Source organism: Typopeltis vanoorti, chromosome 21 (assembly GCF_054136105.1).
Source record: "Typopeltis vanoorti isolate ZY-2024b chromosome 21, IOZ_Tvanoo_1.0, whole genome shotgun sequence".
NCBI lineage: Eukaryota > Metazoa > Arthropoda > Arachnida > Uropygi > Thelyphonidae > Typopeltis > Typopeltis vanoorti.
Window position 1 is genome coordinate 76,838,325 of NC_143569.1, and position 20,875 is coordinate 76,859,199.

General features: G+C 35.2%; 1 protein-coding gene across 2 annotated transcripts in view; it reads right to left on the bottom strand.

Annotated features, from left to right (window-relative positions):
- The window catches only part of LOC150095000 (protein zer-1 homolog), a 289,217-nt gene that overhangs the window by 66,723 nt on the left and 201,619 nt on the right, over positions 1 to 20,875 (bottom strand). For both annotated transcript variants that reach the window (XM_090411703.1, XM_090411704.1), the window contains exon 11: positions 17,452 to 17,522. In XM_090411703.1, coding sequence (XP_090267829.1) covers positions 17,452 to 17,522 — 71 coding nt within the window. The remainder of the gene's footprint in view (positions 1 to 17,451; positions 17,523 to 20,875) is intronic.

Consider the following 20,875-nt stretch of genomic DNA (forward strand, 5'->3'; position numbering starts at 1 on the left):
GAGTGAGTGAGTGAGTGTGTGTGTGGGGGGGGGGGAGTCAGTTTTAATAAGGTTATAAAATTTGGGAAGCAAAGATGGGATACAGAGTATAGGATTAGTGGAATATTTTGGAGGAGATGAAGGATTTGGGGGTTGTGGTGGATAGATACTTGAAATTTTGTGGACATTTTGCTAAAATTGTTATACCTTTGATCAGGCTTATATATGGATTACTGAGCACAGATTTGGTCACCAGGTTTTCAAAAGGATCAAGAGAAAGGATCAAGGAGAGGGATCCAGAGACAATTGACTAAGTTGGTTTCTGATCTCTGCAATGTGGAATATGAGGAGAGATTGAGAGAATGCAAATTACAGAGCCTAGTGGATAGAAGGAAGAGGGGAGGGGTAATTACCAGATTAGTGTGGATGAGATTTTTCATAGAATATCTGGAGACGGGGAGAGGACATCCCTGGAAGCTGTATAAGGTGGGTGATTGGAATGCATTGCCTGAGAGAGTGTGGTGAATGCAGGGACAGTGAATAAATTTAAGTTGAGGTAATGAGCTATGCATATGAGAGTGGGACCTCCCATGACTTCATGGAGGTCTGTTGATAAAAATAAATTATATATTTCAGGTAGAAAATAACCACCCATCATCAGTGATGGCATATTAGGCAAATTCAAAACAAGGGAGAACATATATGGATGATATGTTTGTGATCTGGCCAAATCCAGAAAACAATTCGGTCCTCTTTTCACAGCAAATTAACACCCTTCATCAATGGATCGGATTCACTATGGAAAAGAAGAATGAGGTAATTTGCCTTTCCTGGACTTCAGTACTTACCAGACTTATAGATATAAATACACATATAAACCAAATTTAAAAACATTTTAATCATTTAAAATCACTTACAAATATTTTGACAAAGGTGACATGAAAACAAAAGATATTCTAGATGCTGGAGTACATGCTTTGAAAGCTTATTAAATGAGATAAAGCAGTCACATAACAATGTTAGCAAATATTCAAGAGGAATGCAATCAGAAGTGCACATCAATACTAATAGAAAAAGCCACCAAAGCCTGTTGAAATGTGTAAAGGTAACTGAAATAGATATTAGATCAGAAATGCTGAAGTATGGAGTATAAAAGTTTCATAGTGAATACACTGCATAAATCAGAGGGCCTGGTCAGAATGTTGTATTCCAGATGACTGTAGAAGAAAGGATTAACTTATTTCTGCAAGTATACTATACTGGAGAGAAGGCTAAGAATAGCTGCACAAAAGAAAGTTAGGGAAGAATAAGCAGAGTTTCATCCTAGACAGATGCTGTCAAGATCTTTTTTTTTTTTTTTTTTTTTTTAAATTACTAAATACGAATATTCAAGAAATCATGAGATATAATAAGCATCCATATTAACATTTTGTCAATCTGGAAAAGTTATGTGAATATGTTGCTAAGAGAAAACCTATTCAAAATGCAACAGATGTTTAGCTAAAAATGGGATATTATGCTGAGCAATATACAGCAGACTCTCACTGTAGCAAAGACCATTATAGCAACTTTGTCTGATACAACAAACTACTGAAAAGTATCAACCAAACCCTGTACAATGCTCTTCTAAAGAAGATTAGCAAACTATTCCTACAGTCCCTAAGAGTTTGTTGTAGTGAGCTGACTGTAGCCTATACTTAAGTTGTAATTCAGTAAAGATGTGCAGGAAGAATGGTTTGTAAAATTGTGATTAAAGCAAAGATGTGTATATACTGTGTACCCTGCTATTCATCAGTTTTATAGATTACATTGCCTCTTTATGCGGTGTTGATACAACTGCATCTGAAGTATTGCATGTAGACTTAGTCTTCTGGGTTCTTAGTGACATATGCAGTGTGTGTATGTTATACCAAGAAGAATTACAAAGTTCAAAGACAGACAGAGTATGCAGACTGCAGACAGTGGAAAGTTAGAGATGAAGAGGTGATAGGATAGAGACCTATAAATTTCTTAAAGGGTATTATGGGACATCCATAGAATCTGAGTTTGTGTGTGGTTAAGAAATGAGTGGGAGCTAGATTTTTCTCTCACAGAGCAGTGAGGAAGTGGAACAGACTGCCTGGTGAAGTGGGGAGTGCATCTGGCATGAATGAGTTTAAGAGAAGGCATAATAGCTGGCGTGGTCCATATGTGGCCTACCTTGACTCCTAGAGGTCTCTGTTTATTATAATAATAATAATGACATTCAGTTTCTGCCTATCTAGAAAATGAATGTATAAGAATGAAACAACTATAGCTACTATGTTGCTGTCTAATGTGAATGAGTTCATACTGTCAATGGAAATATACACTCAGTGATCTACATAAAATACATATACCAAAATCTCTCTCCACGCCCACTTCCTCATCTTTTTCCAATAATCTTTTGAGATGAGCATATTATTATTTTCATTTTAGTTCATTCCAATTCTAGATGCTCACAATGCACAGTACTTGACAGCAGCAGATATCATGTACTGTCTGGAGATGCCTGTATGTGGGTCAAGGTGCCAATTCTACAGTGGTAAAAACTCTAATGAGACAAGCTTAGTCACTTTCAAGTTGAAAAACCTTTATATGCTGAAAAAATTTCAGCAAATGTTATTCATATCATATTATTATGAATGCTGTAATCAAAGACCTAGTTATTTTTATTGCAAAAAAAAATGGTGGCTCATGTAGATGGAAAGAGTTTCCATCATCATATGAATGAATTATAAATATACAGCAACATTTTTAATACTAACAAATTAACTAACCATTACTGCAATTCAGGAATACAGAAATACTGATTTATTTTTGCATTGTAAATGCCAATAATGTGAATTCAAAAATTCACATAATAAATAGCTAATGCAGTCTTTGCAATATAACACACACACACTATTACTTGAGTTCAAGTAATGGAATGCGTGTTCACCATCGAGGCCACACACTGTTAACCTTTGCTATAAACTTGTAGGAACCAAAGGAATAGTTTTGGAATATTTTTATAGTAAATTTCCTTGAGCATAACACTGATATGGGATTTTGACAGGGACTTTTAAGTAATCATAGTAAAATTCATGTGATATTTATTATATAGTGAACATCTGACTATGTAAGTTTTATATTCAAGTAACCATTTGTACTGAATTAATTAGTATACATTTTTAAGATGAAAGAATACAGCCTCCCTATTTAGGGATGCAGAAAAATATTATTATTGCACAGGCACCTCTATGAGCCCAAAGACTCATTGTGGGAGACCCAAACTATCTACACAATATCTATCGATATCTCCATGAACTCATTAATAGGGGGCGCTTGGGGATCAAAGCTGTATAACTGAGAGGAGACCTCCGCATAGCCTTTAAAGGAATGCGGAGAACCGACCAGGGCTTCTGACCTAATGTCCAATCCTCACCTTCTCGTGGTGCACCCTGTTGAGTATCTACTTGGATACTGAATGAATGAGGATGGGCTGGCAATTTGGGATTTAGCCGACCAAATTGTATTCCTATTGGTTAAACCAAAATAAAAAACAATTGTACAACATGACAAAATTTCATGCCGGCTGGGGTGTCGCCCGGTTAAACAAGGCCCCCCCGTTGTTTTCGCCAGGGAACTAGGATGAACAACGAAAAGTCAGCTACTGGAACAAATCTGAAAACACACCCCAACTCAACATCACCAGAGTTAAAGATCAGTACTATTAACATAAGAAGCCTGAATGGCAAAGAAATGGAGCTAGCTGAGGAATTAGATAAGTACTAGATCGACATAATCTGGGTGACTGAAACAAAAAAGACAAAAACTGGCGAGATTTTTCTGAGCAATAAATACAAAATGTTATATTCAGGCAATGACAATCAAGGAAAAGGAGTAGCCATAGTATTCAACACTAAATAAGAGGCTAATCTTCTTGAATGGCAGTCAGTCTCAAGTAGAGTAATGTGGGCAAATATGAGAATGGGGAACTCATTCAGAGTTCATTTCAGAGTCTCATTGACTATGTTATTGTTGATAGTGATGTTTTCTCCCTGGTGCAGGACACCAGCATACAGAGGATTTGAAATTGGAAGTGATCACTATTTAGTCTTGAGCAGGATAAAATTGAATTTCATATTGAAAAGAATAACATGCAAGAAAGTTTTAAAGCGAATAAAAGTTGAGCAGCTCTCAGATGTGAACTGTAGACTAAAATACACAAAGATTATTGAAGAAAAAATGAAAGAGTTTGAGAACAGGAATCAAACCTTGGAGATTCAGTGGCAAGCCTTGAAGAAAGCCCTGATTGATTCAGCTAGAGAGGCATGTGGTGAAGTTGTCTGCAAGGATAGAAAAATTAGAATGGTGGACACAGGAAGTTAAAGAGGCAGTGAAGGAAAAGAAGAAAGCATATCAAAAGTTCCTGGCAAATAAGTCAGCTTGTGATTTTAGAGAATACAGAGACAAATGCAAGAATGCAAAACACTGTGTGAAACTAGCTAAATAAAAGTCATGGGAGGACTTTGGCAAGAATATAGAAAATAAATATCAAGAAGGTTGCAAAATATTCTGGAGGTTGTTGAAGAAGCTTAGGAATGGAGGAAAGACTGCTGTAAAAGGAGTTAGACTACAGGGAGTGTTGATTGTATATGAACAGGACCATGCCAATCACGTTTCACCGTATTCATCTAGGTGATATAAATAAAAATGAAATAAATCTGCTAACGCCTTTTATTCTCAAAGGGAGTAGGTGAGGCCATTCAGCGCTAATTGTCTGAAGACTAGTAGGAAGCTAGTGTTAGTAATTTTTATTGGTACAAGGTGAAAGGAGAGTACAACAGACATCAGCTGCAACATCTAGTGGTCTCTAGCCCTGTACATAAAGGGTGTCCCAAAATTCACGAAAGATTTAAATTTAGCGCCATTTGTGCGGTAAAGTGTTGACAACAAGAAAAAAAAAGACAGTGTGACAGCTGACAGTTCAGGGTTATTAAAAACGGAGCGCTACACGAAAGAACAACGCATTTTCATTGTTGAACAATATTTTAAAAATAACGAAGGTTTGGCAGCTACAGTTCGCAATTTTCGTACAAAATATGGTTGGAATAGTGATTTAACTTCATCAACTGTGAAAAGATTAATTAAAAAATTCAAGGAAACTGGATCAATTAGTGATCTTATACACTCTGGCCGTCCTTCAACAAGTCGTTCAACAGAAAACATCGAAGCAGTTCGTGAGAGCGTTGCTGAGAGTCCAGGGACATCAATTCGGCACTGTGGTCTTGAATTGGGCATTTCGAGAAGCTCTCTACAGCGTATTCTCATGAAAGATTTGCATCTTTATGCTTACAAAGTTCAATTGACTCAAGAACTGAAGCCTACTGACCACACACAGCGAAGAGAGTTCGTTGAATAGATTATGGAACAACAACAAGTGGATGCTTATTTTTCGAACAAAATCATCTTCAGCGATGAGGCTCATTTTCATCTTGATGGCTTCGTTAATCGACAAAATTTTCACATTTGGGGTTCAGAAAATCCACGAGTGATTATTGAGAAACAAATGCATCCACAACGTGTCACTGTTTGGTGCGGATTTTCGGCTGGAGGCATCATCGGTCCATTCTTCTTCAAAAATGCGGCTGGTAAGGCAATAACAGTTAATGATGCTCGCTATCGCGACATGATAATCTAGTTTTTTGTGCCTAAATTGCAAGATATGGATGTGTGGTTTCACCAAGACGGTGCCACATGCTATACAGCCCGAGAAACAATTCAATTACTGCATGAGTCATTTCCTGGTCGTGTAATTTCCCGTTTTGGTGATCAGAATTGGCCGCCCAGATCTTGTGACTTAACGGCGTTGGACTTTTTTCTTTGGGGTTTTTTGAAGTCTAAGGTTTATGCCAACAAGCCCACGACCACCCAAGCCTTGAAGGAGGAAATTGAGCGCTGTATCAACGAAATTCAGCCACATTTATGCAAAATGGTCATGGAAAATTTCGACAAAAGAGTGCATATGTGCCAGCAAAGCCGTGGAGGCCATTTACCCGATATGCTATTCCATGCATAACCCTATACTGTATACTTTATGAATCAATAAGAAATAACAATTTTTAATTAAAAACCTGTGTTTTCTATCAAAATTACTTCTTGCGTGAATTTTGGGACACCCTGTATATATTTCTATCTAAAATAGTGAGAGTCCTATGATCAATTTTCTTGAGTTTGTGGAATGGAAAACCAGAGTTTCTGGAAGAAAAAAGTTGCTTGCTTATGCTAAAGGTTGACTAATTCGGGAACTGGTCGAAGAAAGGCTTAGAAAAAAAAATTCTAGTCAGTGATTAGAATCAAACTCGAGCAATTTTTTTTCAGGTAGCCAGAACTATGGATGCAAATTACATTTCCACAGGGCTACACAGGCCAACAATTTAGATGTTACTATGCAATGCATCCAACCTCTAACTCAGCTCCAACATTACAGATACTGCACAAAAAATCAAAGCATGCAAGATCTGGATTACAAACTGGTGATAAAATCGGTACTTCCTGTCATGCCAGGATGTTGTCTATCCACCTAGAAAATGATAAAGACATGGCATCAGTTAAAGATATCATCACAATCAATTTCCTAATATGTATGTACTCTCAAGAGGCGAGCTACAAAAGTGTCAAAAAGTTGACAGGAGTCTATTATGGGACATTGTTGGAACGTTTAAAAGAAGAACTGAAGAAAAAACGGCCAAGATTAGCACACAAAAATGTTCTTTCATCAAGACAACGCACCGTCCCACACATTGGTCATTGCAATGGCAAAATTGCACAAATTGAGGTTCGAATTTTTTCCACATCCACCGTACTTGGTCCTGTGACTACTTCTTGTTCCCAAACTTAAAAATTTGGCTCGGTGGGAAAAAATTTTCTTCGAACGAGGATGTTATCAACGCTGTCAATGACTATTTTGCACAATTTGACAAATCCTACTTTTTAGATGGGATAAAAAAATTGAAAACTGCTGGACCAAATGTGTAGACCTCAATGGAGACTACGCAGAAATATAGGTGATTTTTTCCAAAAAAATGTGTCATCATCATCATCAATTCCTGCTATGTACCCTCAAGGGGTGTACAGGATATGACAGTACTACATGAAAAAATTACATCATTACTAACTTCCTATCTACAATTTTCCTCCAAATCAGTCTGTTACTTGTCAAGACTCCAACATTATCAGATCTTATATTTCTATCGTCTAAGGCACTTTGTACCGTATCAATCCACCTATATCTTGGTCTTCCTCTGGGTCGTTTTCCTGCCAATCTGGCAGAGAACACTTGTTTTGCTAATCTTTCCTCTCCCATTCTATTTAAGTGACCATACCATCTGAGATTAGCTCTGCTAACGCATTCCTGGATGCTGACAATGTCAAGTTCTTTCCTAATATCCTCATTTTTAATATGATATTGCCATTGATGCCATCTGTTCACGCCTCTAATCTTTCTCAGGACTCTCATATCTGCAGTCTCTAGTCTTTGGTCAAGTGTTTTACTTCTGACCCAGCCAGCTCTCAGATCAATAAGTTAAAACTGGTTTGAACACTGTCTTGTATACAGCTAATTTAGTGTTCCGACTAATTTCTCTCTTATTCCATATGAATTTATTCAATTGACTTCCCACCATACCAGCTTTGCTGATTCTGTTGTCTATTTCTATATTTAATTTACCATCTTCAGTAAAAATTGTGCCTAAGTAGCTGAAACGTTTTACTTGTTCCACAGGTTCTCTATTCACAACACAGTTGACATTTTCAACGATTCTGCCTATTTTCATTGTCTTTGTCTTTTTATTGCTGACCTTCATACCATAATCTATTACAACAACTATTCAATTTAGTCAGTGAATCTTGCAGACTTGTAGCGGATTTATTTAGAAGTATAACATCATCTGCATAAAGCAAAGAGCTGACATTAACATCTCCAATTTTGATATCAGATTTAATACCACTTTCCTTCATAATGTGATCCATATAGATAATGAATAACAGAGGGGATAATGTACATCCTTGTCAAACACCAGATTTAACATTAAACCATCTTCCTGTACTTCCTTCAATTCTAACTGCTGACTTACAACTCAAATAAAGACTAAGTATTGCTTGATATAATGCCCCACTGACACCATATAACTGCAGCGTATTGATTAGCTTCTCTCTTGGCACCTTGTCATATGCCTTTTCCAAATCGACAAAACTTAAATACAGATCTTTGTTATATTCCCATGCTTTCTCGACTATTTGTCGTAAAGTGAAGATCTGATCCTGACAGCCTCTATTTGGCCTGAATCCAGCTTGTTCTTCACCAAGCTTTTCTTCCACAATTCTTCTCAACCGTTTCTCAAGTATACTGGCATAGATCTTGCCAGGAACACTCAGTAGGGAAATACCTCTGTAATTCTCACATTCAGTTTTATTTCCATTTTTATATATGGGTACTATGAGAGCTCTACTCCAATCATCGGGAATTCGTCCCTCTGTCCAGGCTTTCTGAACTATGCAGTGCAGCCACTGTAAGACTTTTATACCACCATACTTCAGCATTTCTGGTCGAATATCATCTACTCCTGCTGCCTTTCCACATTTCAAGCCTTTGATGGCTTTTTCTACTTCAAGTATGGATATACATTCCTGACTGCATGCCTGGTCAGTGTTTTTTATCACTGTGCTGTCATCACTGCTTGTTTCATTTAGCAGTTTTTCAAAGTAATTACTCCATACTTCAAGGATTTCTTTTTCTCCTGTTTTCATGTCACCTCTATCATCTCTAACTCCTTTTACAGCACTCTTTCCTCCATTCCTAAGCTTCTTCAACAACCTCCAGAATATTTTGCCACCTTCTTGATATTTATTTTCTATATTCTTGCCAAAGTCCTCCCATGACTTTTGTTTAGCTAGTTTTACACACTGTTTAGCTTTCTTACACTTGTCTCTGTATTCTGTAAGAGTAAAAGCTGACTTATTTGCCAGGAACTTTTGATATGCTTTCTTCTTTTCCTTCACCGCCTCTTTAACTTCCTGTGTCCACCAGGGAGTTCTGATTTTTTTATCCTTGCACACAACCTCACCACATGCCTCTCTGGCAGAATCAATCAATGTTTTCTTCAGTGTTTGCCACTGAATCTCCAAGGTTTGATTCCTGTTCTCAAACTCTTTCATTTTCTTTTCAATAATCTTTCAGTATTTTAGTCTACAGTTCACATCTGAGAGCTGCTCAACTTTTATTCGCTTTAAAACTTTCTTACATGTTATTCTTTTCAATATGAAATTCAATTTTATCCTGCTCAAGACTAAATAGTGATCACTTCCAATTTCAAATCCTCTGTACACTCTGGTGTCCTGCACCAGGGAGAAGACATCACTATCAACAATAACATAGTCAATGAGACTTTTCTTATTCCTAGCCTCTTCTCTCCATGTGAATTTGTGCACATTTTTATGTTGGAACATGGTGTTAGTAATAACCAGTCCATGTCCTGAGCAGAAATCCAACAGATATTTGCCATTATTATTAGCTTTGCTCTTTTCTCCAAATTTTCCCAAAATATTTTTGTATGTCTCGCAATCATTTCCTACTCTGCTATTTAGATCCCCAACAAGGACCAACTTTTCCTTTTTCATTGTGTCAGTTGCTTTTTCTAGAGCGTCAAAAAATTCCTCCACTTCTACCTTAGTAGAACCTTCTGTGGGACCATAGGCACAAATAAGTCTCATTGTCCAGTTCCCCATTCTCATATTTGCCCACATTACTCTACTTGAGACTGACTGCCATTCAAGAAGATTAGCCTCGTATTTTGTGTTGAATACTATGGCTACTCCTTCTTTTCCTTGATTGTCATTGCCTGAATATAACATTTTGTATTTATTGCTCAGAAAAATCTCACCAGTTTTGGTCTTTTTTGTTTCAGTCACCCCTATTATGTCGATCTGGTACTTATCTAATTCCTCAGCTAGCTCCATTTCTTTGCCATTCAGGCTTCTTATGTTGATAGTACCGATCTTTAACTCTGGTGATGTTGAGTTGGGGTTTGTTTTCAGATTTGTTCCAGTAGCTGACTTTTCGCTGTTCGCCCTGGTTCCCTAGCGAAAACAACGGGGATCTTGTTTAACCGGGCGACGCCCCAGCCGGCATGAAATTTTGTCATGTTGTACCATCATTTTTTATTTTGGTTTAACCAATAAGAATACAATTTGGTCGGCTAAATCCCAAATTGCCAGCCCATCCTTGTTCGTTCAGTATCAAAGTAGATACCCAACAGGGTGCACCACGAGAAGGTGAGGATTGGACATTAGGTCATAAACCCTGGTCGGTTCTCCGCATTCCTTTAAAGGCTATGTGGAGGTCTCCTCTCAGTTATACAGCTTTGACCCTTAAGCACACCTTAAACAAAAACGTGTTTAACTTATTTTGTTACCAAACTTTTCTAATGCCAGCTGCCCATCATTGGGTTTCTGTCCAATTAAGAAGCATCAGCTATGCCAATCACTTTTAACCTTGCCTTAATATGACTAATGTTCATCATTAGTCATATTAATATATGACTAATATATTAATCATATGTGAGAGAACTTGTGTTCTCTCCCACTCTATACTTGGAGGCAATTAATGATAAAGTTGACTGACTTCTGAATTGTTCAGGGTGTTTTTTTTATCGATTTATTTTTTATTTATGTAAGAGAGTTATATGTAAAAGTAGCTAAATAAAATTCTTGGGAAGATTTTGGAAGAATATAGAAAATAAATATTAGGAATGTGGCAAAATTGGAGACTAAAGAAAATCTTAGAAATGGAGGAAAGAAAGAATTCTGTAAAAGGAATTGAAGATGATAAAGGTGACATGAAAACTGCAGATAAGGATTACTTTGAAAGACTGTTAAAAAACAAACAGTGATCGAATGGTTCATGGACAATTCATCGCAAGGAAAATTCACCATGGGAACTATTCATCACAGAAAAAATTCGCTGAAAACATTATTCGCCAGAAAATTGAAATGATATTGCATTGATACTAATATATGAAAAATAAATGCAGTTGCAAGGTAAATTTCACAAAATATAGTTTTTTATGTAATTATGTATTATTTGTTTGATTTTAATAATATTTTTATTCTTATACAATGAAAGTAATATTATTTATTGATTGGTAAGTTTCCTAAATTCAGTTTTGTTGTAATTTTTATTCTTTTAACCTGGGTCGGAAATCCTGCTCAAATTCCATGACCAAACATGGAAATCACTCAAGTCACTTCAGACCTCCAATAAGCAGTCTATTCCGTGTCTCACATCAGACAACGAAATTCATCTCTTACCTAAAAACAATTACAAACATCCATTCTCATTGTGGGTTTCAAATCTATAGCTCACTGGTGGGAGAGATTATGCTATCTAGTCAGTTGTTAACTATTGATATTTCATTAGTTTATTTTTGAACGCTTCACAAAAGAAGTAATTAAGTACTTATTCCAGTTTGGCAGCATGCATCTATATATATTTTTTTTTTGGTAAAGAAGACTAAATATAAAATTTTAAATTTCTTAGTGTTATAAAATACTAGTATTGGAGGAAAAGGTAAAGACTACTATTGCACCTACAGATGGTAATTTAGCTTATGCTGATTTACATAATGATGATAGCATTTACATAATTTTATTATCATTTTCTTTAATATAATTACTCAAAAGTGAACCTATGATCTTAAATTAGCTCTGTAAACAATAACAACATACAACATGTCTTTGGCATGCAGGAAAAGTGGAGTCATTTTCAAAATACATGTGTATTCAATAACTGAAACACGTCACCTTCTGAATTAGTTCAGATAAAAAAATATATCACACCTGGATGGATGTCTAAATGTGCAGAACAGAAAAATAGTGAATAGTTAGAAGAATAAATATTCTTAAATATTGTGCCCTTTCCCCTTAACTATTCTTAAATATTTTATTCTCCCTAATAACTATTCTAACTATTAATAGTTAGAATAGTTAACAGGAATAATAGGAATATGTAAATAGTTAACTATAAATTTTGGATATAACTACTACTTCTTTCACTAGACATTATTCCCACTTCCTGTGCAGGGTCCGCGTATTACTTGTTAGTACCACTCCCAACCACCCTGTCCCCTAGTCTACCGCTGGTGGTGGTGGTGGGGGGGAATTAGTTGGATATAACTATTATCCCTAAATATTCTTAAATATGGTGCTCTTTCTCCCTAACCATCCTATCCCAGTTCTGTAACAATTATTATTCCACAGAGCCTGCAGTAAGAAAGAATATTAATAACTTTATAAGGAATAAAAATTTTCAGAAAGCTAAATATAATTGAAACATTAAATAATACTTGTTAAATATTTATGAAGAAAATATTTCTTAAATTTTTTAAAAGAAATATTTTTTTAATATTTCTTATATGGGAAATTTTTTTTTTTTTCACATATCCACAAAGAATTTAAGTGCGATTAATTACCCCACAATTAATTTTCCCGTGATGAATAGTCTCCAGGATGAATTGTCTGGACATGGATCAAACAGCATTAAAAATTTTTAGAGGTATGCAAACAGGAGCACATACCAATATTTGAAATAGTAAAAGCCATTAAAAAACTTAAAATGTGGATGGAATAGATCAGTGTTTCTCGAACTGTCCGTGGCGATGAGACATGTGGTCTGCAGGCAGACTTAAATTAATTAAATATATATTTTTAATTATCCAAACAAAACAAATTAAAATTGAATAAAATTGAATAACTGTTGTAATAGATATGGTATGAAGGTCAGCATTAAAAAGACAAAGACAATGAAAATAGATGTCAACTATGTTTTGAATGGGGAACCTGTGGAACAAGTAAAACATTTCAGCTACTTAGGCACGATTTTTACTGAAGATGGTAAATTAAATATGGAAATAGACAACAGAATCAACAAAGCTGGTATGGTAGGAAGTCAATTGAATAAATTCATATGGAATAAGAGAGAAATTAGTCGGAACACTAAATTAGCTGTATACAAGACAGTGCTCAAACCAGTTTTAACTTATGGATTTGAGAGCTGGATCAGAAGTAAAACACTTGACCAAAGACTAGAGACTGCAGATATGAGAGTCCTGAGAAAGATTAGAGGTGTGAACAGATGGCATCAATGGCAATATCATATTAAAAACGAGGATATTAGGAAAGAACTTGACATTGTCAGCATCCAGGAATGCTTTAGCAGAGCTAATCTCAGGTGGTATGGTCACTTGAACAGAATGGGCAAGGAAAGATTAGCAAAACAAGTGTTCTCTGCCAAGTTGGCAAGAAAACGACCCACAGGAAGACCAAGATATAGGTGGATTGATACGGTACAAAGTGCCTTAGACGATAGGAATATAAGATCTGGTAATGTTGGAGTTCTTGACAAGTAACAGACTGATTTGGAGGAAAATTGTACATAGGAAGTTAGTAATGACGTAAAATTTTTCATGAAGTACTCTCGTATTCCATACACCCCTTGAGGGTACATGTCAGGAATTTGATGATGATGAATAAATTAAAATTGAATAAGTAAGTGAAAATTATTGAAATCAAATGGAAACACTTAAAAAAAACCAACAAATAGCATCAGAATGTTCAAAGGGGGAAGCAATATTGTTGTTCACTTCACCCTCTTTTATTATTTGTCATTCTGCCACTAAATTTGAAGCAGCAGAATGACGAATAATAAGATGGGTGAAGTGAACAACAATATAGTTTTATTGCTTATGCCTTCCCTTGCTGTTTTGTCAGATTTGAAGTGAACATGTGTTATCCACATTTCAACCAATTGCTTGTTGTTTATTGATTTTTATTATTGAAGATTTCCGTCCTTCAACCAAGGCTCACTATATATCTTCAGAAGTGCTAAGTGATACTCGGACAAAGTGTGTCGTGACTTAACCCCAATATTTATATATTTTTTGGAAACGTTTTTTACTAATGGAAATGGAAAAATGGCTTAGAACTAGGATTTTGAAAAGAAGAGCAAATGAAACAGGTGATGCACGTATTGTAACGGCAAGTAAATCTGATACTATTAAAGTAGAAGAAACAAGCAGTTCAAAAAAAAAAATACCGTAGGAAATATAACAGTACATATTTGGAATTCGGGTTTACTTGTTGTAGAGATGAAAGTGAACAGAAACCTCAATGTGTTTTGTGTTATGAAGTGTTGTCAAACGAGTGCATGAAATCTGCGAAACCCCGACGACATTTAGAAACTAAACATTATGATGTCAAAATAAGTCAATTGATTTTTTTCAGCACCGCTTACGGACATTAAATCATGGTAAAGATATAATTTCGGCCATGGGTTCCATTAATAGCAAGGCACTGGAAGCATCCTATCTCTAAGTTTGCACATAGCGATAACAGGGAAACCTCATTCTATCGGGGAAAATTTACTACTTCCAGCTATAAAAGATGTGGTAAAAACTATGTTTCACAACAAGTTACTAAAAGATGTTGATTTGATTCCTCTTTCAAATAACACTGTCGGTTGCAGAATTAATTATATGACAGCTGATGTAGAATCTCAGTTAATCGAAAGAGTTAAGAAGAGCACTTATTATGCGTTACAAATAGACGAGCCTACTGATGTTACAAATGATGCACTGTTAATAGGCTACATAAGATATGCGCATGATAACAACATTCATGATGATATTCTGTTTATGTAGAACTTTGCCATCCTGAACAACTGGAGAAGAAATATTTCACACTCCCAATAAGTGCATAATACACAAAGGGATCCAGAGGGAAAAACATATAGGCTTCTGTTTGGTTGGAGCTCGTGCCCTTAGAGGCAGGCATAGTGTGGTTATTTCTATGGTCAAGGAAGTAGCTCCGGATATGAATCCAGTATATTGTTTCATACATAAGGAAGCGTTAGCCTCCAAAGATATGCCACCAGAATTTAAAAATGTACTATACAACGCTGTAAAGCTAGTTAATTTTATTAAAGCTCAACCATTAAATAACAGGTTATTTCCAGTACTCTGCAATGAAATGGGCAGTGAATATATGAAACTTTTGCTTCATTCTGAAATTTGCTGGCTTTCCAGGGTCAACGCATTAACAAGGTTATTTCAATTAAGGCACGAAGTTTTGTTATTTGTAAATGAATGTAATTCTGATTTGGCATCACTCCTTCTTGACGAAGCTTGGTTGTCAACACTGTCCATCTTTCAGACATTTTTTTTGAAATTAAATGAACAAAATCTCTCCTTTCAGGGAAATTCTTTAACTGTTCCTGATGCCTAAGACAAAATAAGAAAAAATAAAAGCATTTGAGAAAAAACTGGTTTTATGAATTAATTATGTAAAAGACAGACAATTTGCACCCTTTTCAACATTGGAATCCTTTTTACTGGAAAATGATATTTTTGTTGATTCTGAGTTTCTGGAAAGGGTTTGTGACCAGCTCAAAAATCTGAAACGGAATTTTGTAACATATTTTCTGAATAACTTTTATAAGAAATTTCTGTGGGATCGCGATACATTTCAAGCTTGCAGTCATGAAAATGACCTTTTGTTATCGAAAAAAGAAGTCATTTGAGCTTTTAAAATTGGACTTAAAATGCAATTCCGTGATCTTGGTTTTGCTCGATTTTGGATCTCACCTTCAGTGACAAGTGAATTTCTCGAATTATGCGAAGCAGCATTAAAAATCGTCACGCAGTGTTCTACAACCAATCTTTGTGAGAAAGGATTTTCATCGCTCTTTGAAATAAAAACAAAATACAGAAATCGTTTTAGTGTGTATGCCAATCTTCGACTGAAGTTGACCAATATTGAGCCAGATATCCAGCAAATCTGCAAGGGCCGAGAAGCTCAACCATCTCATTAAAAGTAAGTAGTAACATAATTATATCATATTATTTATTTGTTTAATAAAAATTAAAACTTTATTCAATGATGATACATGTTTAATCATTTACTTCCAAAATTGTTTCAATATGTATTCAAAACATGCTTTTAGATTTATTATGTTATAAATGGCACAGTTTCCTAAATGTTGGTAATTACTACATAGGTTTTTAAAAAAATTACAAAAAGTCAAAACAACGTATATGGAAATAAATTAAAACCACTATGTTTATTTTTGAAGTAAAACTTTAATTCCAACATTCTAAAATGTTATTTTTCTTGCTGTTCTGTTCGTAAAATCGTCGATAACATTGTCAAAGTCTATTTCATCACTTAGTTGCTGTTTTATAGACAGTATGGCAAGATTTCTTAAATGCCAAAAAAGTGCCCCCTGGGGCAGATCGCCACCCCCAAAACTACGCCTCTGTAACTTAGTGGTCTGTAGAATTGTTTTAGGCATTTTACTGGTCCTTGGGCTTAGAAAGGTTGAGAAACGCTAGAGTAGATGATATTCAACTGGAAATGCTCAAATATAGAGATATAAGTTTTGCAGTGACTACACCGCACAGTTCAGTAAACTTTGCCAGAGAGTAAAATTCCATATGACTGGAGTAGAGCACTCATAGTTCGCATCTATTAAAAAGAGAATAAAGTTGAATGTGATAATTACAAAGGAATTTCTCTACTGTTCTGGGTAAGATTTGTGTAAGCATTCTTGAAAAGAGACTGAGAAAATTTGTGGAAGAATTTTGAAATTTAAATGTTAACACTGGATTTTCATTTCTGTAATTTCAAACTCCTATCTTCTCTCATTTCCTATATCTTTTTTATATATGGTTCCTGCATTCCTTTGGATAGTCAATGAACAATTTCTTGTGATTTCTTTTACAATCTATTCCTCACATTTTACTTTGTTTATATATAGTTTCTGCCATAGATAAATATTATTCTGTTATCAGTATATGATTTCCTGCCATTTACTTTGTTTCATGTGAATGAAATGGTAAGAATCATCTTTTCCTCTAAATTCACTATAGCGATCCCTTGAGGTTTCTAAGAGGTCACTAGAGAGGATCATTATAAACTATTTCTCTGATCCCTATGATTATTTCACTACAGCAAGTGTCTACCATGAAAATGTTCCTTGTATCATTATAACAAGTGTATCCCAGGTGGAATTTGAACACAAGTCTTTGCAATCAAGTGCAACATGGAAGAGCTGATTTTCACTTTTTTCCTTACAACTAGTCCCAATATTTTACTATACCTTACTATTCATTAGAGGAATAAGCACAGTTACATATGACCACCTATGTCTCATTTTTAACAACTTTTGTCCTTCAGATCTTTATGTATTCATGAAATAAAACAGATTTTTATCACTATTATGAAGGTAAAAAAAATGCAAAACTTTCTGAATCATTTTTTTCTAATTCAATGAAATATGCACTGTTTATTCAAAACTAGCTATCAAAATAATATTTATTCAAAACATTTGAATAAGTAAAGCACATTCAATTTTCTCACCTGAAGACAGCCTAAGAATAAATCTAATCCTTTACCATCGAGAAATCTCTGACAGTTAATGGGAGTTTCATCTAAAAAATATGAAACACCATAAACATAATTGTGACAACAAATCTTTAATAATTTAAAGATTTTATCTTGCATAATTATTTGTCAAGTCAACATCAATTAATCCGTTAAACGTTTTCACCAATAAAAACTATATAGCTGAGTGTTTTAAGCTTTTAAATTATTATTTTATTTTATGACCTCATTTTAAAATCAAATATTAATATATGCATTACATGAGATGTACAGAAGAAATATTTTTGGAAAAAATAATTTAAGAGTGGTCTGAAAAGTTCTCAGCCTAACACTGAAAACACAAATTTATAATTTAAAAATTATTTTTATTTTTTAACATAATCTCCCCTAAGACTAATACATTATTCCAGTGATGCTCCAGTGTCATTATTCCATCCCTGTAGTGTTTCTCAGTAAGATCTGCAAAATACCACTCTATAGCTGCAATCACCTCTTGATTCGAAGAAAAACGCTGCCCAGTGAGGAAGAGTTTTAGTTTTGGGAAGAGACAGAAGTCAGAGGGAGCCAAATCTGGGGAATAGGATGGATGTTCCAACAATTCATAGTGCACATCCCTTAATTTTCTCATTGCCAAAACACCTTCGTGGGCAGGTGCATTGTCCTGATGAAGGATGATTTTTTTATTCTGCGAACTGGATCTTTTCTCATGAATTTTTTCGTCTAGTCTGGTTAAAAGATCGGAATAATATTCCCCGGTTATTGTTTTACCCTTTTCAAGATAATTAATAAACAAAATGCATTTAGTATTCCAAAACACAGATGCCATGACCTTTCCTGCTAATGGAAACAACCTTGTCTTCTTTGGCACTGAACAACCGGCTTCTATCCACTATTTTGACTGCTGTTTGGATTCTGGTGTATGTAATGATGAATCCAAGTCTCATCCATAGTAATAAATCAAAGCAAAAATCAGCTTTATACTTGTTAAAATGCTCAAAGCACTGTTCAGAGATTTTCATGCAAGTGTGTTTTTGATCTGTTGTGAGCAAGTGCAGCACCCATCTTGCACAAAGCTTTTTCATTTGCAATTCTTTGTGCAAAGTGTATCCTATACGTTCTTTTGAAATGCCTATAGTATCAGCAATTTCATGCACTTTGACTCGTCGGTCATCCAGTACGATATAGTGCACTTGATCAATGATTTCTGGTGTTGTTATACTTTTTGGATGTCCTTCACATGGATCATCTTCAAGGCTGGTACAGCAACATTTAAACTCGGCAGCCCATTTCTTAATTGTCAAAAACGAAGGAAAAGATTACCCATAAACTTTTATGAACTTCGAATGAATTTCTTTTGGCATTGAACCTTCTTTTACAAAGAATTTTATAACTGCGCAATACTCAATTTTATCCATTTCAAGGGATACAGACAACTCTTTTGCTTCAGACAGCTGTATAAAACAAACTACTTGAAAGAATGACTTGCAATTTCACATAGATGCTTATGAAAGATGTACCAAATTAGAAAAAAAAAAATCATGCCGATAGTGTTGCCATCCATGGTCGAGGCTGAGAACTTTTCAGACCACCCCTGTAATACATTTAATGTTGATTGTAATTATAAGGTAAAAAAATAAGCCAAGCAGAGAAGGGCTAATTCATAATCCCCTGCTTTTGATCTTCCCTTGCTCAAGGTTTCTTTGCTCCATTTAGGAACTTTAATTTGTTGCATTTACTGGTCTCCAAACACTAATAACCACTCAGATCTCTTCATTTTTATCTATGAAACTTGACCACCTGCTATCCAAATAGTGAGGACATCTTCCTGGGCAACACAACATCCACAATTCTAAGTGGCTCCCCAACTCCAACACCACTGACTAACCAAGAGGAGAAGCCTTTGCTATAAGTCAGGGGTGTTCAACCCATCAATCGCAGAGCGATTTTTGGTCAATTCCTCCTTACTTACAAATTTAATTAAAACTGAAAACTTGTTTATTTATTTTTCGTTAAAATTTTCAAATCAGTAATTTTCTTATAAGTCGGGTAAATAAATTAATTTGGATCGGTGGAAGTCAACGGGCGAGCCGACTGAATACGATTATAAGTAAATTGTAAAACTTGATTGTAGCTTAAATATTAAATATTCCAAAGCACATTTACATCGATTTTTTACTTAGGTTAAGTCCCATGTGAATATTGCAAAAAAATAAACTTTGTTTGTCTCAGTATAGTTAGTATTAGATGTTTTTGTAAATAACTCTTTTGAAGCTAATTGTATATACTGCTTTAATAAGAATATGTTACAGTGTTAAAAACAAAGGCAATGTTTTTGTCGCCGAAGCTGTACATAGCGCAATTAGAAAGATTGTTATTAAAACTTGTATATATGAGCAAGGCTTGCAGGCTCTAAGTGTAAACATCTCCGAAGTCGGTCAGAAAGAGTTCAAACAACTTTCCAATGGCCGGCAACTTACAATCAAAAGAAAGTGGAAGAAAACAAAAGGCATGCCGAACTTGAAACTTAAGATGAAAGACTCATTCTTTGAGGGTTGCCAAACTTCATACGAGGTCTCGGAGGAGGCCTAATAAAAAGGGACTGAAGTAAGCAGAAGGGGTCTTGGTTCCAGAATTGCTGTCAGAGAGGAGGCCGCCCGGTCCAGAGTCGCCATCAGATAAACTGCCTGGATCCACACTGCTTGAGAGAGGAATTTCCCACTTCCAGAAAGGAGCTTTCGCGGTTCAAGACGTCGCTAGAGAGAGACTACTTCTAGGCAGCAGACAAGGTTTCAAATTGCCGAAGAAAAGTTTCCAGGCCAGGTTAATATCAGACATTCACCAGTGTGTTGCGTTTTCATTACAATTTGATGAATCAAACGACTTCACTGATATTGCTCAATTAATGGTATTTATTCGCATGGTATTTCAAGATTATTCAAGTAAAGAAGAACTTTTGAAAATTATACCATTATTGGGAAGGACTAGAGGAGAAGACATTTTTTCTGCATTTGATGAATTTGTGAAACAACACAAACTTCCGATTTTTAAACTTGTGTCTATTACTACTGATGGTGCAATGATAGGTAATAAATCAGTCTTCATTTCATTATGTAAAAACGATGACAAATATCCAGATTTTTTAACGTACCACTGTATTATTCACCAACAAGTACTGTGTAGTAAAAGATTAAACAAAAAAGATGTTTTAGATATTATATTTAAAATAGTAAATTCTGTTCGAGGAAAAGCCTTGCAATGCCTGTTATTTCAATTACAAGCAGATGATGATAGGGAACTTACAATAATGTTCGCTGGTTCAGCAGAAGTCAATTTTTAGAAAGATTTCTTGTATTAATGACATAAAAAATTTTCTTGGTGAAAAAGGAGATATTTATCCACA